The sequence below is a fragment of the Coregonus lavaretus genome (genome assembly GCF_964263955.1).
Source record: "Coregonus lavaretus genome assembly, chromosome: 16".
Lineage (NCBI taxonomy): Eukaryota > Metazoa > Chordata > Actinopteri > Salmoniformes > Salmonidae > Coregonus > Coregonus lavaretus.
In genome coordinates, this window is record NC_140003.1 from 46522173 (window position 1) to 46545789 (window position 23617).

At 45.4% G+C, this 23617-nt stretch overlaps 1 protein-coding gene across 2 annotated transcripts in view; it reads left to right on the plus strand.

Annotated features, from left to right (window-relative positions):
* Window positions 1–15352, plus strand: part of LOC311144127 (hemopexin-like) — a 30757-nt gene extending 15405 nt beyond the window's left edge. For both annotated transcript variants that reach the window (XM_084180113.1, XM_084180112.1), the window contains 8 exons: window positions 3657–3755; window positions 4207–4361; window positions 7205–7364; window positions 12030–12242; window positions 12618–12713; window positions 12961–13094; window positions 13683–13833; window positions 14949–15352. In XM_084180113.1, the coding sequence (XP_084036239.1) occupies window positions 3657–3755; window positions 4207–4361; window positions 7205–7364; window positions 12030–12242; window positions 12618–12713; window positions 12961–13094; window positions 13683–13833; window positions 14949–15223 (1283 nt within the window). In that variant the 3' untranslated portion in view covers window positions 15224–15352. The remainder of the gene's footprint in view (window positions 1–3656; window positions 3756–4206; window positions 4362–7204; window positions 7365–12029; window positions 12243–12617; window positions 12714–12960; window positions 13095–13682; window positions 13834–14948) is intronic.
* The last annotated feature ends 8265 nt before the right edge of the window (window positions 15353–23617 follow it).

Genomic DNA, 23617 nt, shown 5'->3' on the forward strand with positions numbered 1-23617 from the left:
GTGTCCGGAAGTCGTGCTAAACGCTGTCTTCCATTCATCGCCCTCTCGAATGCGTACCAAGTTATATGCGCTCCTAAGATCCAATTTTGTAAAGAACTGCGCACCGTGCAGTGACTCCGTCATAGTCGCAATCAGAGGAAGTGGATAGCTGTACTTCACTGTGATCTGATTGAGACCGCGGTAATCAATACACGGGCGCAGACCTCCATCCTTTTTCTTCACAAAAAAGAAACTTGAGGAAGCGGGTGAAACGGAGGCCCGTATGTATCCCTGTCTAAGAGACTCAGAGATGTATGTCTCCATAGCCTTTCTCTCCTCTTGAGACAAGGGATACACATGGCTCCGCGGGAGAGCTGCTCCTGACTGGAGATCTATCGCACAATCCCCCCGTCTATGAGGCGGCAGCTGCGCCGCCCTAGTCTTACTGAACGCCAGTGCCAAATCCTCATACTCGGGGGGAATCTGCAGTGCTGGCATTAGATTCGGACTCTCCACCGAGGTCGCCCCTATGGAAACACCCAGACACCGCCCCTCACATTGAGCAGACCACCCTTTAAGAGCTTTCTCTCGCCACCTAATAATAGGGTCATGAGTCATCAACCAGGGAAGACCCAGCACTACCGGATACGCAGGAGAGTCAATCAGATAGAGCTGAATTCTCTCCTCATGACCCTCCTGCGCCGTCATCTGAATGGGTGCTGTGACTTCCCTAATCAACCCAGACCCTAACGGACGGCTATCTAGGGCATGGACGGGGAAAGGCTTATCCACTGGAAGGAGGGGAATCCCTAACTCTATACAGAACTGGCGATCTACAAAATTCCCAGCTGCGCCTGAATCTACCAGCGCCTTATGCTGGGAACGAGGTGCAACCTGTGGGAAACAAACAGGCAAGGTTAGGTGCACGACAGAAAGCTCTGGGTAAGCAGGGCGCCTACTCACCTGGGGGGACCCCCCAATGCGTGACCTGCCATCTCCCTCACTGGAGGACCCGCCCCAACACCTAGCCGCGGTGTGCCCTCCACGACCACAGTTGGTGCAAGGGCCGGGTCCCCTCGGGCTCCTCCTCCTCCGTTCCCTAGCGCCAGCACCTCCGAGCTCCATAGGGCTCGGCTCGGAGGTGCTGGAGAGTGGAATGGGCGAACCCCCCCCTCCGGGACGCCCACGGGTGGCGAGCAGGGTATCCAGCCGGATGGCCATGTCGACCAGCTGGTCGAACGTCAACGACGTGTCCCTGCACGCCAACTCTCGCTGGACGTCCTCCCGGAGGCTGCAGCGGAAATGGTCGATATGGGCCCGCTCATTCCACCCTGCATCAGCCGCTAGGGTCCGAAACTCTAAGGCAAAGTCCTGGGCGCTCCTCATCCCCTGTCGGAGGTAGAATAGACGTTCCCCCGCCGCCTTCCCTTCCGGTGGATGGTCGAACACAGCACGGAAGCGGCGGGAGAACTCCGCATAGTTCGTGGTAGCGGCGTCCATTCTCCTCCACTCGGCGTTGGCCCACTCCAACGCCTTGCCGGTGAGACAGGAGATGAGGGCTGAGACGCTCTCGTGTCCCGAGGGCGCCGGGTGTACGGTGGCGAGGTAGAGCTCCACCTGCAGCAGGAATCCTTGACACCCGGCAGTGGAGCCGTCGTACGCCCTCGGGAGCGAGAGCCGAATCCCACTAGGTTCCGGAGATGAGACGGGGGGGCTGACCGATGGGGCTGGTTCGGTACGTGGAGGTGTGGGAACCCCGCTGGTCTCCCATCGGTGCAGAGTATTCATCACCCCCTCCAGGGCATGACAGACCTGGTTGATGCGGTCCTCCTGACCACGAAGACGTTCAGCCATCTCGGCTGTCGGCGCGGTCGCTCCTGCTGATTCCATGGTGGTGATGCGTGATTCTGTCAGAATGGGGTGTGTAGATGAGTGGAAAGGAATCAAGCGCAGGAACCAGGATGACTTCAACCGTCTTTTATGTTACTGTTCAACACGTGAACAAAATAGTCGCCTACCCAACCGGGTGGCGCAAAACAATTACGCACAACACAGTGCGAAAATACACATGAAAAGCGCACGCAGTGCGAACTCTCGGGACACGCCAACAACGAGAGAAAATAGACCATACAGAGGCAGTCTGACAACAAACAATCACGCATAACACCTGACCCAAACACACGAACTAAATAAGGGAACAATTAAGACACAAATAAGGGACAGGTGTTATGAACAGACAAAACCAAAAGAACATGAAACATAGAACGGTGGCAGCTAGTACTCCGGAGACGACGACCGCCGAAGCCTGCCCGAACAAGGAAGAGGAGCAGCCTCGGCCGAAACCGTGACAACGTTTGTGAGTGTTAATGAGAAAAGGCTTTTTCCTTGCATGCCTCCCAAACAGCTTGTTGGCATGTAGAGAGCGTCTGATGGTTGTTTTGGAGACTTTGTGACCCCAAGATGCCACTCTTTGATGCAATTCTGTGACAGTGAGCTTAGGACTTTTTTTTACTTCTCTTACCATCCTCCTCACTGTGCGTTGTGGCAAGATAAACTTGGGACCTCTTCCAGCCTTGTTTGTCACTGTTCCAGTTGTTTTAAACTTCTTAATGATTCCTCTGACTGTAGATACGGGCAAGTTAAGGCGAGTGGCTATTTTCTTGTAGCCATTGCCTGACTTATGAAGGTCGACACAAATCTGCCTTACTTGAATGGTGTGTTCTCTTGTCTTTGCCATGTTGACAAATGGGTAAGAGAATTAGGCCTCTGTGTCACGTCATATTTATACCCCAGGGAAACAGGAAGTCATGAATTACTAATTAAAAGTTCCTAGATACCCTGACCAACTTTAGCAACTACAGAAAAATATATTAAAAAATATATATATTAAAATTTTCAGCGGAATTGTTAGGGGTGCCAATAATTGTGGGACACAAAAAAGTTGATTAATTATGGAATTATGAAAAATATTAATAACATTCCACCCATGAGTCCGTTAGGGGGTGACTGCCCATGAGTCCGTTAGGGGGTGACTGCCCATGAGTCCGTTAGGGGGTGACTGCCCATGAGGCCGTTAGGGGGTGACTGCCCATGAGGCCGTTAGGGGGTGACTGCCCATGAGGCCGTTAGGGGGTGACTGCACAAAAGGGCTTTTTTTTTCACAACTGCCACCAGTTTGACGCCAAAACATTGACAACAAATACATATTTACATTTGACATTTTAGTCATTTAGCAGACGCTCTTATCCAGAGCGACTTACAGTTAGTGAGTGCATACATTTCCATACTGGCCCCCCGTGGGAAACGAACCCACAACCCTGGCGTTGCAAGCGCCATGCTCTACCAACTGAGCTACAGGGGACATGCTGAAAGCCTCATATTAAACACTAATGGTATTCACTAAGTTGATGGTTTATGTTTAGGATAATGTTTTACAGCTTTGTTGTCATTCAATTTTTTTAAATAATCTTATTTCATAATTTCATATAGTACATGTAGTAAGGTCACACAGAGGTCTAGAGATAATTACAGATGGTGTGATAATCTGAAGTCCCCAAAAGGCCACTAGATGTAATCTTATAATATTCCAAATAAACCTTGAAAGTTACCAACATTCTGGTAGTTTACTGGTAAACTTTAAAAGTTGTGAGTAATATACCCTCCCATTGCAACCCTAGCTGGACCAGATCACCATGGAGCCCAGTTGGACCGTTGTGAAGAGATTGAGTTTGATGCTATCGCCCCGGACGCCAAGAGAATCACCTACTTCTTCAAGGGTAACTAACTAACACGTCGCATTATGCACCACAATTGAAATAAGTAGCTAGGGTTCCATCCAACTGGCGACAGATTTTCATGTGAATATTCTAGAATTCGAATAAAGAAAATATATGCATTTTCCCACTTTATTGTGATATCCCTGACAAGTTTGAAAATGTATGTATTGTGTGTATATGTACTGTATTTTTTTAAACTGTCAAATAAAACCAATCAATCATCTCTACCAATGCAATCACCTTAATATTCACAACAGCCATGAACCCCAACTGTCTTTCAGTGTTGATGACTCATAATTCTACTATTATCTATTATTGATTAGTATTATTACTACAATTATTGATCAGTATGTTTAGATGCATCCCGAGAAAACAGTGACAGGCAGTCGTTGCCCAGTGGACGATCTTTATTAATCTGAGTTGACCGACCGTGTGGATTTGGTTCTGCCAGGTGACCACATGTGGTCCGGCTTCCATGGTCCCTCTGAGCTGATCAACGGTTCCTACAAGGAGCTGGACGATCATCATCACCTGGGTCACGTCGATGCTGCTTTCTGTCTCCACCAGCCTAACGACGAAGACCATTTGCACACCTACTTCTTCCTGGTATTGACCTCTCACTTCCTGTTTTTACCATCCCAGTGAGCAAAATTGGTTGAAAGGCGTCTTTTCAACATCTTTTAAACCAAAAATACTTATTTTTCAACTTCTAGGGATATCTACTGAAACGCTGGTAGGGTTGGGTAGGTTACTTTCTAAATATAATTTGTTACAGTTGCTAGTTACCTGTTCAAAAATTGTAATCAGTTACGTAACATTTGGATCACCCAAACTCAGTAAAGTAATTTGATTATTTTCAGTTACTTTTTGATTACTTTCAGTAATAGGCATTAGAAGAAGACAAAAAGGATCCATCAAACGCATTTGGTCTGTCATCATAGTGGTCTATGATTGGTGGTCATCATTTGGTCTGTCATCATAGAGGTCTCTGATTGGTGGTCATCATTTGGTCTGTCATCATAGTGTTCTCTGACTTGTGGTCAGACTAGCTCAGGTGGAATTGAAAACAAACATCCTTTCTGAATTTAAAAGTAATCCAAGAAGTAATCATCTAGTTTTTCAAAAGTATCTGTAATCTTATTACAATATTAGAGCTGGTACTGACTACAGTTACAGTAAAAAAAAAAATAATCTAATTACATGTAGCTGATTACATGCAATCAGTTACTCCCCAAACCTGAACATTGGTCCCGTCCAGAAACACCCTGGTCCCGTCCAGAAACACCCTGGTCCCGTCCAGAAACACCCTGGTCCCGTCCAGAAACACCCTGGTCCCGTCCAGAAACACCCTGGTCCCGTCCATGGTCCCGTCCAGAAACACCCTGGTCCCGTCCAGAAACACCCTGGTCCCGTCCAGAAACACCCTGGTCCCGTCCATGGTCCTGTCCAGAAACACCCTGGTCCCGTCCAGAAACACCCTGGTCCCGTCCAGAAACACCCTGGTCCCGTCCATGGTCCCGTCCAGAAACACCCTGGTCCCGTCCAGAAACACCCTGGTCCCGTCCAGAAACACCCTGGTCCCGTCCAGAAACACCCTGGTCCCGTCCATGGTCCCATCCAGAAACACCCTGGTCCCATCCAGAAACACCCTGGTCCCGTCCAGAAACACCCTGGTCCCGTCCAGAAACACCCTGGTCCCTTCCAGAAACACCCTGGTCCCGTCCAGAAACACCCTGGTCCCGTCCAGAAACACCCTGGTCCCGTCCATAAACACCCTGGTCCCGTCCAGAAACACCCTGGTCCCGTCCATGGTCCCGTCCAGAAACACCCTGGTCCCGTCCAGAAACACCCTGGTCCCGTCCAGAAACACCCTGGTCCCGTCCATGGTCCCGTCCAGAAACACCCTGGTCCCGTCCAGAAACACCCTGGTCCCGTCCAGAAACACCCTGGTCCCGTCCAGAAACACCCTGGTCCCGTCCAGAAACACCCTGGTCCCGTCCATAAACACCCTGGTCCCGTCCAGAAACACCCTGGTCCCGTCCATGGTCCCGTCCAGAAACACCCTGGTCCCGTCCAGAAACACCCTGGTCCCGTCCAGAAACACCCTGGTCCCGTCCATGGTCCCGTCCAGAAACACCCTGGTCCCGTCCAGAAACACCCTGGTCCCGTCCAGAAACACCCTGGTCCCGTCCAGAAACACCCTGGTCCCTTCCAGAAACACCCTGGTCCCGTCCAGAAACACCCTGGTCCCGTCCAGAAACACCCTGGTCCCGTCCAGAAACACCCTGGTCCCGTCCAGAAACACCCTGGTCCCGTCCATGGTCCCATCCAGAAACACCCTGGTCCCGTCCAGAAACACCCTGGTCCCGTCCAGAAACACCCTGGTCCCGTCCAGAAACACCCTGGTCCCATCCAGAAACACCCTGGTCCCGTCCAGAAACACCCTGGTCCCGTCCAGAAACACCCTGGTCCCATCCAGAAACACCCTGGTCCCGTCCATGGTCCCGTCCAGAAACACCCTGGTCCCATCCAGAAACACCCTGGTCCCGTCCAGAAACACCCTGGTCCCGTCCAGAAACACCCTGGTCCCTTCCAGAAACACCCTGGTCCCGTCCAGAAACACCCTGGTCCCGTCCAGAAACACCCTGGTCCCGTCCAGAAACACCCTGGTCCCGTCCATGGTGCCGTCCAGAAACACCCTGGTCCCATCCAGAAACACCCTGGTCCCGTCCAGAAACACCCTGGTCCCGTCCAGAAACACCCTGGTCCCTTCCAGAAACACCCTGGTCCCGTCCAGAAACACCCTGGTCCCGTCCAAAAACACCCTGGTCCCGTCCAGAAACACCCTGGTCCCGTCCAGAAACACCCTGGTCCCGTCCAGAAAAACCCTGGTCCCGTCCAGAAACACCCTGGTCCCGTCCAGAAACACCCTGGTCCCGTCCAGAAACACCCTGGTCCCTTCCAGAAACACCCTGGTCCCGTCCAGAAACACCCTGGTCCCGTCCAGAAACACCCTGGTCCCGTCCAAAAACACCCTGGTCCCGTCCAAAAACACCCTGGTCCCGTCCAGAAACACCCTGGTCCCGTCCAGAAACACCCTGGTCCCGTCCAGAAAAACCCTGGTCCCGTCCATGGTCCCGTCCAGAAACACCCTGGTCCCATCCAGAAACACCCTGGTCCCGTCCAGAAACACCCTGGTCCCGTCCAGAAACACCCTGGTCCCTTCCAGAAACACCCTGGTCCCGTCCAGAAACACCCTGGTCCCGTCCAGAAACACCCTGGTCCCGTCCAGAAACACCCTGGTCCCGTCCAGAAACACCCTGGTCCCGTCCAGAAACACCCTCTATCCCCAGCACTTTGACACTTGTGTAGATCTAAAAAAGATTGGATTGTTCTAAACAATATGGCAGTAGCTCCGCCTTTCCCTCTGATTCCTCTCTCCTCTCTAGGACAACAAGGTGTTCAGCTACCATGAGCATAGCCATAGCCTGGTGGAGGGCTTCCCCAAGGACATCTCTGAGGTGTTCCCTGGTGTCCCTGACCACCTGGACGCTGCTGTGGAGTGTCCAAAGGGAGATTGTCTCCGAGACTCTGTCATATTCTTTAAGGGTAAGCTAATCAATGTCCTATATCTCTATAAATCAACAATCAATCTCTATAAATCAACAATGTGTAAATGTAGCATTTTCAATTAAAACATTTCAATCCCTGTCCTCTGTAGCTCAGTTGGTAGAGCATGGCACTTGCAATGCCAGGATAGTGTTTCTTTCCTGGGACCACCCATAAGTAAAATATTCATGGACACATGACTGTAAACCGCTTTGGATAAAAATATACAGTTGAAGTCGGAAGTTTAAAACTTGTTTTTCAACCACTCCACAAATTTCTTGTTAACAAACATTAGTTTTGGCAAGTTGGTTAGGACATGTACTTTGTGCATGACACAAGTAATTTTTCCAACAATTGTTTACAGACAGATTATTTCACTTATAATTCACTGTATCACAATTCCAGTGGGTCAGAAGTTTACATACACTAAGTTGACTGTGCCTTTAAACAGCTTGGAAAATTCCAGAAAATGATGTCATGGCTATAGGAGCTTCTGATAGGCTAATTGACATACTTTGAGCAAATTGGAGGTGTACCTGTCGATTTATTTCAAGGCCTACCTTCAAACTCAGTGCCTATTTGCTTGACATCGGCAGGATAGAACGGCTGACTCTGGTAAGACAAGGGGTGGCGGTCTTTGTATATTTATAAACAACAGCTGGTGCACAAAATCTAATACTAAGGAAGTCTCGAGGTTTTGCTCGCCTGAGGTAGAGTATCTTATGATAAGCTGTAGACCACACTATTTACTAAAATAGTTTTCATCTATATTTTTCATAGCTGTCTATTTACCACCACAAACCAATTCTGGCATTAAGATTGCACTCAATGAGCTGTATAAGGCCATAACTAAACAGGAAAACGCTCACCAAGAGGTAGCGCTCCTAGTGGCCGGGGACTTTAATGCAGGGAAACTTAAATCCGTTCTACCTAATTTCTACCAGCATGTTAAATGTGCAACCAGAGGAAAAAAAACTCTAGACCACCTTTACTCCACACACAGAGAGGCATACAAAGCTCTCCCTCGCCCTCCATTTGGCAAATCTGACCATAACTCTATCCTCCTGATTCCTGCTTATAAGCAAAAACTAAAGCAGGAAGCACCAGTGACTCGGTTAATAAAAAAGTGGTCAGATGAAGCAGATGCTAAGCTACAGGACTGTTTTGCTAGCACAGACTGGAACATGTTCTGGGATTCTTCAGATAGCATTGAGGAGTACACCACATCAGTCACTGGCTTCATCAATAAGTGCATCGATGACGTCATCCCCACAGTGACCGTATGTACATACCCCAACCAGAAGCCATGGATTACAGGCAACATCTGCACTGAGCTAAAGGGTAGAGCTGCCGCTTTCAAGGAGCGGGACTCTAACCTGGACGCTTATAAGAAATCCCGCTATGCCCTCCGATGAACCATCAAACAGACAAAGAGTCAATACAGGACTAAGATTGAATCGTACTACACCGGCTCTGACGCTCGTCAGATGTGGCAGGGCTTGAAAACTATTACAGACTACAAAGGGAAGCACAGCCGCGAGCTTCCCAGTGACACAAGCCTACCAGACGAGCTAAACCACTTCTATGCTCGCTTCGAGGCAAGCAACACTGAAGCATGCATGAGAGCACCAGCTGTTCCAGATGACTATGTGATCACGCTCTCCGTCGCCGATGTAAGACTTTTAAGCAGGTCAACATTCACAAGGCCGCAGGGCCAGACGGATTACCAGGACGTGTACTCCGATCATGTGCTGACCAACTGGCAAGTGTCTTCACCGACATTTTCAACATGTCCCTGACTGAGTCTGTAATACCAACATGTTTCAAGCAGACCACAATAGTCCCCGTGCCCAAGAACACTAAGATAACCTGTCTAAATGACTACCTACCCGTAGCACTGACGTCTGTAGCCATGAAGTGCTTTGAAAGGCTGGTCATGGCTCACATCAACACCATTATCCCAGAAACCCGAGACCCACTCCAATTTGCATACCGCCCCAACAGATCCACAGATGATGCAATCTCTATTGCACTCCACACTGCCCTTTCCCACCTGGACAAGAGGAACACCTACGTGAGAATGCTATTCATTGACTACAGCTCAGCATTCAACACCATAGTGCCCTTAAAGCTCATCACTAAGCTAAGGATCCTGGGACTAAACACCTCCCTCTGCAACTGGATCCTGGACTTCCTGACGGGCCGCCCCCAGGTGGTAAGGGTAGGTAACAACACATCTGCCACGCTGATCCTCAACACAGGGGCCCCTCAGGGGTGCGTGCTCAGTCCCCTCCTGTACTCCCTGTTCACCCATGACTGCATGGCCAAGCACGACTCCAACACCATCATTAAGTTTGCCAACGACACAACAGTGGTAGGCCTGATCACAGACAACGATGAGACAGCCTATAGGGAGGAGGTCAGAGACCTGGCTGTGTGGTGCCAGGATAACAACCTCTCCCTCAACGTGACAAAGACAAAGGAGATGATTGTGGACTACTGGAAAAAAAAGTGGACTGAGCAAGCCCCCATTCTCATCGACGGGGCTGTAGTGGAACAGGTTGAGAGCTTCAAGTTCCTTGGTGTCCACATCACCAACGAACTATCATGGTCCAAACACACCAAGACAGTCGTGAAGAGGGCAGGACAAAGCCTATTCCCCCTCAGGAGACTAAAAAGATTTGGCATGGGTCCTCAGATCCTCAAAAAGTTCTACAGCCGCACCATCGAGAGCATCCTGACTGGTTGCATCACCGCCTGGTATGGCAACTGCTCGGCCTCTGACCGCAAGGCACTACAGAGGGTAGAGCGTACGGCCCAGTACATCACTGGGGCCAAGCTTCCTGCCATCCAGGACCTCTATACCAAGCGGTGTCAGAGGAAGGCCCTCAAAATTGTCAAAGACTCCAGCCACCCTAGTCATAGACTGTTCTCTCTGCTACTGCACGGCAAGCGGTACCGGAGCGCCAAGTCTAGGTCCAAAAGGCTTCTCAACAGCTTCTACCCCCAAGCCATAAGACTCATGAACAGCTAATCATTGCTACCCGGACTATTTGCACTGCCCCCCCACCCCCACCCCATCTTTTTACGCTGCTGCTACTCTGTTATATATTTATGCATAGTCACTTTAACTCTACCCACATGTACATATTACTTCAACTACCTCAACTAGCCGGTGCCCCCGCACATTGACTCTGCACCGGTACCCCCCTGTATATAGCCTCCCTACTGTTATTTTATTTTACTTCTGCTCTTTTTTGTTGTTGTTGTTTTATTGTAGTTTTTTATTAAGAAATAATTGCATTGTTGGGTAAGGGCTGTAAGTAAGCATTTTACGGTAATGTCTGCACCTGTTGTATTCGGCGCATGTGGCAAATACAATTTGATTTGATTTGATTTGATCATGGGAATCAGCCAAGACCTCACAAAGAAATGTGTAGACCTCCACAATTCTGGTTCATCCTATGGAGCAATTTCCAAACGCCTGAAGGTACCACGTTCATCTGTACAAACAATAGTACGCAAGTATAAACACCATGGGACCACGCAGCCATCATACCGCTCAGGAAGGAGACGCGTTCTGTATCCTAGAGATGAACGTACTTTGGTGCGAAAAGTGCAAATCAATCCCAGAACAACAGCAAATGACCTTGTGAAGATGCTGGAGGAAACAGGTACAAAAGTATCTATATCCACAATAAAACGAGTCCTATATCGACATAACCTGAAAGGTTGCTCAGCAACGAAGAAGCCACTGCTCTCCAAAACCGCCATAAAAAAGCCGGACTACGGTTTGCAACTGCCCATGGGGACAAAGATCGTACTTTTTGGAGAAATATCCTCTGGTCTGATGAAACAAAAATAGAACTGTTTGGCATAATGACCATCGTTATGTTTGGAGGAAAAAGGGGGAGGCTTGCAAGCCTAAGAACACCATCCCAACCGTGAAGCACAGGGGTGGCAGCATCATCCTGTGGGGGTGCTTTGCTGCAGGAGGGACTGGTGCACTTCACAAAATAGATGGCATCATGAGGAAGGAAAATGATGTGGATATATTGAAGCAAAATCTCAAGACATCAGTCAGGAAGTTAAAGCTTGGTAGCAAATGGGTCTTCCAAATGGACAATGACCACAAGCATACTTCCAAAGTTGTGGCAAAATGGCTTAAGGACAACAACAAGTAAAGGTATTGGAGTGGCCATCACAAAGCCCTGACCTCAATCCTATAGAAAATGTGTGGCCAGAACTGAATAAGCGTGTGCGAGCAAGGAGGCCTACAAACCTGACTCAGTTACACCAGCTCTGTCAAGAGGAATGGGCCAAAATTCACCCAACTTATTGTGGGAAGCTACGCGAAACGTTTGACCCAAGTTAAACAATTTGAAGACAATGCTACCAAATACTAATTGAGTGTATGTAAACTTCTGACCCACTGGTAATGTGATGAAAGAAGTAAAAGCTGAAATAAATCATTCTCTCTACTAGTATTCTGACATTTCACATTCTTAAAATAAAGTGGTGATCCTAACTGACGTAGAACAAGGAATCTTTACTAGGATTAAATGTATTCGGCTAAGGTGTATGTAAACTTCGGACTTCAACTGTATAATGCTATTATATATTATTGATACCTGAATTGACTCCAACCCTGCTTCCTCCCCCCAGGGCATGACGTGTTCCACTTTGACACCCACACTAAGAAAGTGAAGGCTAGCCAGTGGGACCACCTCCCCAACTGCACCTCAGCACTTCGCTGGTTGGATCACTACTACTGTTTCCATGGACACCAGTTCACCAGGTTCCACCCTTGGTCCGGGACTGTGACAGGGAAGTACCCCAAAGACGCCCGCGACTTCTTCATGAAGTGCCCCAACTTCAGTGAGTCCGGGGGGGGGGGGGGGGGGGCAGCTAAACACAGATCTCAAACACAGCTGACATCTTAACGTTGACCAGCCATGTATGGTTGTTATTAATGTGTTGTTAAAGGTAGACTCAGCAAGATGATGTAGATGCGGAAATTAAACAGCAGTAGTGGGTAAATCTCCGCAAAAACTAAGAGCGTTGAAGCGCGACTCTAAACGTCTCAGCTCTTTTTGTCCCATAACTACCACATTGTAGCAGTGTGAAGCGAACCCGTGCACAAGCGCAGATACACTCTGTGTGACTGTGTGAAAGCAAAAGTCTTGCATCGCTGAATCTACCTTTTAATGTGCATCTTTGTGAAGTTTCTGATTTGATCATGATGTCACCCAGGCCGTTTGAGCGACCACACGGAGAGAGAGCGTTGCAGCCACGTCCCCTTGGACGCCATGACATCAGATGACCTGGAGAAAGCCCTCGCCTTCAGAGGTGTATATGGCTTTGTTTTTTACTCGTTGTGTGTACCTGTGTGTCTGTTCATAGTGTGTTTGACCTCAGTGGTTGTGTACCTGTGTGTGTTGATATGGTGTTGTCGTGCACTGTAACCTGCACTGTAGCATTTTATTGTAAACGAGAAAGTCTCAATGACCTATCTGGTTAAATAAAGGCAAAATAAAATAAAAAATACTCCTCCCTATCTTAAATCTGTCCAAAACTGCTCGCCCGCTTCTCACAGGTGACTATTACCTGCAGAAGACTGAGGGGAGCAATGATGGCTGGCATGCCTTCCCCATCGCTCATACCTTCAAGGACCTGCAGAGTGACGTGACAGCAGCCTTCTCTTACGCTGGCCACCTGCACTTCATCAAGGTGAGAGGGAGGGAGGGAGGGAGGGAGGGAGGGAGGGAGGGAGGGAGGGAGGGAGGGAGGGAGGGAGGGAGGGAGGGAGGGAGGGAGGGAGGGAGAGAGAGAGAGAGAGAGAGAGAGAGAGAGAGAGAGAGAGAGAGAGAGAGAGAGAGAGAGAGAGAGAGAGAGAGAGAGAGAGAGAGAGAGAGAGAGAGAGAGAGAGAGAGAGAGAGAGAGAGAGAGAGAGAGAGAGAGAGAGAGAGAGAGAGAGAGAGAGAGAGAGAGAGAGAGAGAGAGAGAGAGAGAGAGAGAGAGAGAGAGAGAGAGAGAGAGAGAGAGAGAGAGAGAGAGAGAGAGAGAGAGAGAGAGAGAGAGAGAGAGAGAGAGAGAGAGAGAGAGAGAGGCCTTGGCCCCGTCACACATTAGCTGGAGCTGATTTCCAGTGATTGTCCCTCGATGGGCTTCTTCTCCTAATAACAATAATTGCTTGGATTTATATAGCGCCTTTCCAACCTACAGTAGGAGCTCAAAGCGTAATAGTAAGGCCTCTTCCATCACCAAGGTGTAGACCCACTTGTAATGTTTCTTCACTGGCGTATGCTGTAACAACAGGAAGAGCAGATGTTTGTGTATAAGTCTGGTGGTGAACAGTACCAGCTGGTGGAGGGATTCCCCAAACCCCTGAAGGATGAGCTGGGGATCGAAGGACCGCTGGACGCTGCCTTTGTCTGTGGAGAACATTCCATTTTGCACGTCATCAAGGGTGCGGTGCCAACCTTCTTTTGTCATACATTTACATAGAGGGTGCAATGTAATGAATACGACTCTTGTTTCCATTTGGTGACTTAATGAATACGACTCTTGTTTCCATTTGGTGACTTAATGAATACGACTCTTGTTTCCATTTGGTGACTTAATGAATACGACTCTTGTTTCCATTTGGTGACTTAATGAATACGACTCTTGTTTCCATTTGGTGACTTAATGAATACGACTTGTTTCCATTTGGTGACTTAATGAATACGACTCTTGTTTCCATTTGGTGACTTAATGAATACGACTCTTGTTTCCATTTGGTGACTTAATGAATACGACTCTTGTTTCCATTTGGTGACTTAATGAATACGACTCTTGTTTCCATTTGGTGACTTAATGAATACGACTCTTGGTTCCATTTGGTGACTTAATGAATACGACTCTTGGTTCCATTTGGTGACTTAATGAATACGACTCTTGTTTCCATTTGGTGACTTAATGAATACGACTCTTGTTTCCATTTGGTGACTTAATGAATACGACTCTTGGTTCCATTTGGTGACTTAATGAATATGACTCTTGTTTCCATTTGGTGACTTAATGAATACGACTCTTGTTTCCATTTGGTGACTTAATGAATACGACTCTTGTTTCCATTTGGTGACTTAATGAATACGACTCTTGTTTCCATTTGGTGACTTAATGAATACGACTCCTGTTTCCATTTGGTGACTTAATGAATACGACTCTTGTTTCCATTTGGTGACTTAATGAATACGACTCTTGTTTCCATTTGGTGACTTAATGAATACGACTCTTGGTTCCATTTGGTGACTTAATGAATACGACTCTTGTTTCCATTTGGTGACTTAATGAATACGACTCTTGTTTCCATTTGGTGACTTAATGAATACGACTCTTGTTTCCATTTGGTGACTTAATGAATACGACTCTTGTTTCCATTTGGTGACTTAATGAATACGACTCTTGTTTCCATTTGGTGACTTAATGAATACGACTCTTGTTTCCATTTGGTGACTTAATGAATACGACTCTTGTCACATGAGGTCTTCATACCTCTCCACTGCTCCCTCCCTCCCTCCCTCCCTCCCTCCCTTCCAGGGAACCAGATGTTTGACATTGAGCTGACCACCACTCCAAGAGGTGTGGTCATGGAGTCCAGGCTGCCGTTCCCCAAGGTGGACGCTGCCGTGTGCAGCCCCGACGGCATCAGGGTGTTTGTGGGAGCAGATTACTTCCAGTACGAGACCCCTATGCTGCTGGCTAACAGCAGGATCGTGCCTGAGCCACACAAGACATCACTGGAGATGTTTGGCTGTGGACACAATGGGACCAACGTGAGTCAGTCATTGACTATGCACGGTCCAAATCCTTGAGATAAATAACTTGAGATCCATGCTCTTAAATCGTGCTGTCAAATGACCTAGTGGCCTCCTGGGTGGAATGTTATTAAAAAAAAAATGCATAATTTCATAATTAATAAACATAAAGAAATACAAATTCTATGTCAAAGGGTTTTTGTTATATTTCAGTCTTCTGTGATGTATATAAAGTGTAATATTGGGATGAAAACTCACATTTGAATGCATTTCAACTCTATATCTGACATGGTACAAGGGGTCTTTTTTTTTTTTTTAAGCCCATAACCACATGTGTGAGGTGTATACTTTTGTTTCAATGTAGATTTGTTCAAGACTACCAAGAAACACTCTGTGCGACCCTGATTTAGCCCACTGCAGTAAATGGTTAAGGTCAATGTTAGTTTTGTAGGAAAACTCTAGTCACGCATGTGGATCTCAAGTTAAGATTTCTCCTGATGATTTGATGAGGCATCGATTGGGTTAAATCAGGACTGACGGGACAGTTTCTGATCACAGGTCCCGAAGTGTGTTTAGTGTTTTCATTGAGTTGACTTTCACTCATTATGTCATGTCAGTATTATATTTGTAACCAGGAAGAATGATCCTACCTCATATCCCCACTTCTTCTACTGTTAACTCCAGCTGTTGTTTGTCTGACATGTTGTCTGTCTGACATGTTGTCTGTCTGACATGTTGTCTGTCTGACATGTTGTCTGTCTGACATGTTGTCTGTCTGACACGTTGTCTGTCTGACACGTTGTCTGTCTGACATGTTGTCTGTCTGACATGTTGTCTGTCTGAAATGTTGTCTGTCTGACAAGTTGAAGTGTCTGACATGAACGAAGCAACACAACGATAATACTTCTGCTTTTATTGTGTCCATGTCTTCCAATGAATAGTACACTCAACTCTCCCAATATACTTACAGTATATTACAGTTCCAATATACTTTTGTGTTTCATACTATACATACCCCTGTTCACTATAGTAAAAAGATGACATCAAAGTCATTCTAAGGGATCAAAACTATATACAATAAATTACCAAAAGTATGTGGACACCTGCTCGTCCAACACCTCATTCCAAAATCATGGGCATTAATATGGAGTTGGTCCCCCCTTTGCTGCTATAACAGCCTCCACTCTTCTGGGAAGGATTTCCACTAGATGTTGTAACATTGCTGCGGGGACTTGCTTCCATTCAGCCACAACAGCATTAGTGAGGTCGGGCACTGATGTTGGGCGATTAGGCCTTGGCTCGCAGTCGGCGTTTCAATTCATCCCAAAGATGTTCGATGGGGGTTGAGGTCAGGCTCTGTGCAGGCCAGTCAATTTCTTCCACACAAAGCATTTCTGTATGGCCCTCTCTTTGTGCACAGGGGCATTGTCATGCTGAAACAGGATAGGGCCTTCCCCAAACTGTTGCCACAAAAATGGAAGCACAGAATCATCTAAAATGTCATTGCATACTGTAGCGTTAAGATTTCCCTTCACTGGAACTAAGGTGCCTAGCCCGAACCAGGAAAAACAGCCCCAGACGATTATTCCTCCTCCACCAAACTTTACAGTTGGCACTATGCATTGGGGCAGGTAGCGTTCTCCTGGCATCCGCCAAATCCAGACTTGTCCGTCGGACTGCCAGATGGTGAAGCGTGATTCATCACTCCAGAGAAAGCGTTTCCACTGCTCCAGGTTCCAATGGTGGCGTGCTTTACAGCACTCCAGCCGACGCTTGTTACCTGTATAAAAGACACCTGTCCACAGAAGCAAACAATCAATCAGATTCCAAACTCTCCACCATGGCCAAGACCAAAGAGCTCTCCAAGGATGTCAGGGACAAGATTGTAGACCTACACAAGGCTGGAATGGGCTACAAGACCATCGCCAAGCAGTTTGGTGAGAAGGTGACAACAGTTGGTGCGATTATTTGCAAATGGAAGAAACACAAAATAACTGTCAATCTCCCTCGGCCTGGGACTCCATGCAAGATCTCACCTCGTGGAGTTGCAATGATCATGAGAACGGTGAGGAATCAGCCCAGAACTACACGGGAGGATCTTGTCAATGATCTCAAGGCAGCTGGGACCATAGTCACCAAAAAAACAATTGGTAACACACTACGCCGTGAAGGACTGAAATCCTGCAGCGCCCGCAAGGTCCCCCTGCTCAAGAAAGCACATATACAGGCCCGTCTGAAGTTTGCCAATGAACATCTGAATGATTCAGAGGAGAACTGGGTGAAAGTGTTGTGGTCAGATGAGACCAAAATCGAGCTCTTTGGCATCAACTCAACTCGCCGTGTTTGGAGGAGGAGGAATGCTGCCTGTGACCCCAAGAACACCATCCCCACCGTCAAACATGGAGGTGGAAACATTATGCTTTGGGGGTGTTTTTCTGCTAAGGGGACAGGACAACTTCACCGCATCAAAGGGACGATGGACGGGGCCATGTACCGTCAAATCTTGGGTGAGAACCTCCTTCCCTCAGCCAGGGCATTGAAAATGGGTCGTGGATGGGTATTCCAGCATGACAATGACCCAAAACACACGGCCAAGGCAACAAAGGAGTGGCTCAAGAAGAAGCACATTAAGGTCCTGGAGTGGCCTAGCCAGTCTCCAGACCTTAATCCCATAGAAAATCTGTAGAGGGAGCTGAAGGTTCGAGTTGCCAAACATCAGCCTCGAAACCTTAATGACTTGGAGAAGATCTGCAAAGAGGAGTGGGACAAAATCCCTCCTGAGATGTGTGCAAACCTGGTGGCCAACTACAAGAAACGTCTGACCTCTGTGATTGCCAACAAGGGTTTTGCAACCAAGTACTAAGTCATGTTTTGCAGAGGGGTCAAATACTTATTTCCCTCATTAAAATGCTAATCAATTTATAACATTTTTGACATGTGTTTTTCTGGATTTTTTGTTGTTATTCTGTCTCTCACTGTTCAAATAAACCTACCATTAAAATTATAGACTGATCATGTCTTTGTCAGTGGGCAAACGTACAAAATCAGCAGGGGATCAAATACTTTTTTCCCTCACTGTATATATAAATATACATACATACAGTGGGGGAAAAATGTATTTAGTCAGCCACCAATTGTACAAGTTCTCCCACTTAAAAAGATGAGAGAGGCCTGTAATTTTCATCATAGGTACACGTCAACTATGACAGACAAATTGAGGAAAAAAAATCCAGAAAATCACATTGTAGGATTTTTAATGAATTTATTTGCAAATTATGGTGGAAAATAAGTATTTGGTCACCTACAAACAACCAAGATTTCTGGCTCTCACAGACCTGTAACTTCTTCTTTAAGAGGCTCCTCTGTCCTCCACTCGTTACCTGTATTAATGGCACCTGTTTGAACTTGTTATCAGTATAAAAGACACCTGTCCACAACCTCAAACAGTCACACTCCAAACTCCACTATGGCCAAGACCAAAGAGCTGTCAAAGGACACCAGAAACAAAATTGTAGACCTGCACCAGGCTGGGAAGACTGAATCTGCAATAGGTAAGCAGCTTGGTTTGAAGAAATCAACTGTGGGAGCAATTATTAGGAAATGGAAGACATACAAGACCAATCTCCCTCGATCTGGGGCTCCACGCAAGATCTCACCCCGTGGGGTCAAAATGATCACAAGAACGTTGAGCAAAAATCCCAGAACCACACGGGGGGACCTAGTGAATGACCTGCAGAGAGCTGGGACCAAAGTAACAAAGCCTACCATCAGTAACACACTACGCCGCCAGGGACTCAAATCCTGCAGTGCCAGACGTGTCCCCCTGCTTAAGCCAGTACATGTCCAGGCCCGTCTGAAGTTTGCTAGAGTGCATTTGGATGATCCAGAAGAGGATTGGGAGAATGTCATATGGTCAGATGAAACCAAAATATAACTTTTTGGTAAAAACTCAACTCGTCGTGTTTGGAGGACAAAGAATGCTGAGTTGCATCCAAAGAACACCATACCTACTGTGAAGCATGGGGGTGGAAACATCATGCTTTGGGGCTGTTTTTCTGCAAAGGGACCAGGACGACTGATCCGTGTAAAGGAAAGAATGAATGGGGCCATGTATCGTGAGATTTTGAGTGAAAACCTCCTTCCATCAGCAAGGGCATTGAAGATGAAACGTGGCTGGGTCTTTCAGCATGACAATGATCCCAAACACACCGCCCGGGCAACGAAGGAGTGGCTTCGTAAGAAGCATTTCAAGGTCCTGGAGTGGCCTAGCCAGTCTCCAGATCTCAACCCCATAGAAAATCTTTGGAGGGAGTTGAAAGTCCGTGTTGCCCAGCGACAGCCCCAAAACATCACTGCTCTAGAGGAGATCTGCATGGAGGAATGGGCCAAAATACCAGCAACAGTGTGTGAAAACCTTGTGAAGACTTACAGAAAACGTTTGACCTGTGTCATTGCCAACAATGGGTATATAACAAAGTATTGAGAAACTTTTGTTATTGACCAAATACTTATTTTCCACCATAATTTGCTAATTTTTTTTCCTCTAAGTTTTGAATCCGCCGTCATTTTGCGTATCAGTTCATAAACACTATGCCATGGAATCGGTTCGTCAAAAATCTCTTCCCAACTATTTTGCAATCTATATGGGACGGCTGTCAATCTTTTGGTCCTTAATTGATACTGGTAAACTTTACTATTTATCACAATTTTCTTTAAACAATGATGGTCTTTAATGCAAGGCCGACAGACAAGTTCCTTACTTTTTCCTCCTTCCACTTTCCTCTTCAATTTTTGCGGTAATGCTACAATTATTTGGTTGTAATTTTGGGTAGAGCAGACATTTCCATATGTTTTTGTTAGCTGCATGTGCGACATAACTCCACCATTCATACCGATAATATCATTTACGAAGATTATACTTTTTTTTTTAATGTTCTAAAAAAGAAAGTTGTTTTAATCAATTAGTATATTTGAGTTTAACCACAATATTTGTTACAATATTTTTTCTGTCATTTCTGGAGGATTAAATTGAAATTGCAACCAACTTTCTATGGCTTGTTTTAGAAATAGTTATATTTGGGAGATGATTTCCTTTTCAAATACCTGAAAGTGAGGGGTTGTAATCGGAATAAAGGGAAAAAGTCCCTTTTTGAACATTAGGTGAGACAATCTTACTAGTTTGCTAGAGAACCAGTTCGGATTTAAGTATAATTTTAGTGATAGGTCTAATGCTTTAATATTTAATCATTTCTGTCCTCCTAATTCATATTCATTATATAAATAGGCCCATTAAATTTTGTCTGGCTTGCCGTTCCAAATAAAATTGAATATTTTTTTCTCATATAATTTTTAAAACTGTTCACTAGGCATAGGCAAGGCAAGACCATAAGCAAATAGGTAAACTGGGATAATGCTAAAGAGTTAATCAGGGTGATCTTTCCACAAATTGACAGGTATTTACCTTTCCATGGTAGCAAGATCTTATCTATTTTTGCTAACTTTCTATTTAATAAAATTGGAGTGAGATCATTTATTTCATTTGGGATATGTATTCCGAGTATATCCACATCACCATCAGACCATTTTATTGGTAAACTTTTTTAGTGATCCGATACGTAATAGAGTACATTTATCATAATTTGGTTGTAATCCAGAGAGGTTAGAAAATGTATCTAGATCCTCTATGAGGCTGTGGAGGGATTCAAGTTGTGGATTTAAAAGAAAACATGAATCATCAGCGTACAATGACACCTTTGTTTTTAAGCCCTGGATATCTAATCCCTTGATATTATTGTTGGATCTGAATTTAATAGCTAACATCTCGATGGCAATAATAAATAGATATGCCGATAGTGGACAACCTTGTTTCACTCCTCTTGACAGTTTAAACCTTTCTGAGAAATAGCCATTATTTACTATTTTACACCTAGGGTTACTATACATGATTTTAACCCAATTTATAAGAGATGGTCCAAAATTGAAATGCTCCAGGCATTTATCTATAAACCCCAGTCGTACTTTATCAAATACCTTTTCGAAGTCTGCTATGAATAGCAGGCCTGGCTTCCCATATTTTCCATAGTGTTCTATTGTTTCCAGTACTTGTCTTATATTATCTCCAATGTATCGCCCATGTAAAAAACCTGTCTGATTAGAATGAATAATGTCCAACAATACCTTTTTAATTCTATGCGCTATACATTTTGCTAGAATTTTAGCATCACAACACTGAAGTGTAAGGGGCCACCAATTCTTTTAATGGACTGGATCTTTATATTTTCCACTTGTATCCTGTTTCAGTAATAATGAAATCAGGCCTTCTTCTTGAGTGTCTGATAATCTACCATTTACATAGGAGTGGTTAAAACATGCTAATAACAGTCCTCTGAGTATATCAAAAAAGGTTTGGTATACCTCGACTGATATGCCATCCAACCCTGGAGTTTTCCCGGACTTAAACTCTTTAATTGCATTCAGAAGTTCCTCCTCTGTAATTTCACCTTCACATGAGTCTTTCTGTATGGCTGTTAATTTTACATTATCAATAGAAGAAAAACATCTCTACAATTTGCTTCAGTTAGAGGAGATGGAGGCGACTGAAATGAAAACATATGCTTAAAGTACTTTGTTTTCTCCTTCAAAATATCATTTGGTGAATCATGGGTGACTCCGTCATTTGTAACCAGTTTCAGTAAATTATTTTTGGTAGCATTCCTATGTTGAAGATAAAAAAAATAATTTGGTGCATTTTTCCCCATATTCCATCCAGTTTGCTTTATTTTTATAACATATTACACTTGATCTTTCTTGAATAAGTTTCTCCATTTCTTTTTGTTTTTCCTCTAATTTATTCACAGCCTCTATGTTACAGTTTTTATTGCTATCTATCTGTTATGTTAGACCTTCTATTTCCTTTGTTAGTGTGGACTCTTTTGACCTAAATTGCTTTTGTTTTTGAGATAAGTACTGAATTCTGTACCGCATTCTGTCCCCTATCAACACTTTTTAAACTTTTGGTGCCAACGAGAATTACATAAGAAAGAAGTCAAGACGACTAGCTTGATTAAGTCTCCGCCATGTATATCTCACTAGATCAGGATATTTAAGCCTCCATATATCTACTAGTTCTAATGTATCCATGACAGTCACGATTTTCTTAAGAGCATGTGGGTGATTGTTTGTAGTGTGATTTCCTTTACGGTCCATTGAGCTATTTAAAACGGCATTATAATCTCCCACCATAATAATAGAGTCTTGAATTGCTTGCAAGGTCGATAATTTATTATATATATTTTCAAAGAAGTGTGGATCATCATTATTTGGTCCGTAATGGTTAATGAGCCATATTTGTTTATGGTCCAATAACAGATTTAAAATCATCCATCTACCTTGCGTATCTGTTTGGACAATTTGCACATTCGAATTGAAATTACTGTTAATTAATATCATCACCCCTTTTGAGTTTCTTAGCCCATGGGAGAAGTATATTTCTCCCCCCCCCCACCCCCCCCCCCCCCCATTCCCTTTACCACGACAACTTCATCTAGAATTGTTGAATGGGTTTCCTGTAAACAATAGATATTATATTCCTTCTCTTTGAGCCATGTAAATATTGTTCTTCTTTTGTTATTATCTGCTTAGCCATTACAATTATAACTGGCTATACTTATTTCACCACATACCATAATGAGATACAAGTTTCAAATCTATTTGTCATTATACAGTGGGGAAAAAAAGTATTTAGTCAGCCACCAATTGTGCAAGTTCTCCCACTTAAAAAGATGAGAGAGGCCTGTAATTTTCATCATAGGTACACGTCAACTATGACAGACAAATTGACATTTCTTTTCTCCAAAAAATCACATTATAGGATTTTTTATGAATTTATTTGCAAATTATGGTGGAAAATAAGTATTTGGTCACCTACAAACAAGCAAGATTTCTGGCTCTCACAGACCTGTATCTTCTTCTTTAAGAGGCTCCTCTGTCCTCCACTCGTTACCTGTATTAATGGCACCTGTTTGAACTTGTTATCAGTATAAAAGACACCTGTCCACAACCTCAAACAGTCACACTCCAAACTCCACTATGGCCAAGACCAAAGAGCTGTCAAAGGACACCAGAAACAAAATTGTAGACCTGCACCAGGCTGGGAAGACTGAATCTGCAATAGGTAAGCAGCTTGGTTTGAAGAAATCAACTGTGGGAACAATTATTAGGAAATGGAAGACATACAAGACCACTGATAATCTCCCTCGATCTGGGGCTCCACGCAAGATCTCACCCTGTGGGGTCAAAATGATCACAAGAACGGTGAGCAAAAATCCCAGAACCACACGGGGGGACCTAGTGAATGACCTGCAGAGAGCTGGGACCAAAGTAACAAAGCCTACCATCAGTAACACACTACGCCGCCAGGGACTCAAATCCTGCAGTGCAAGACGTGTATAA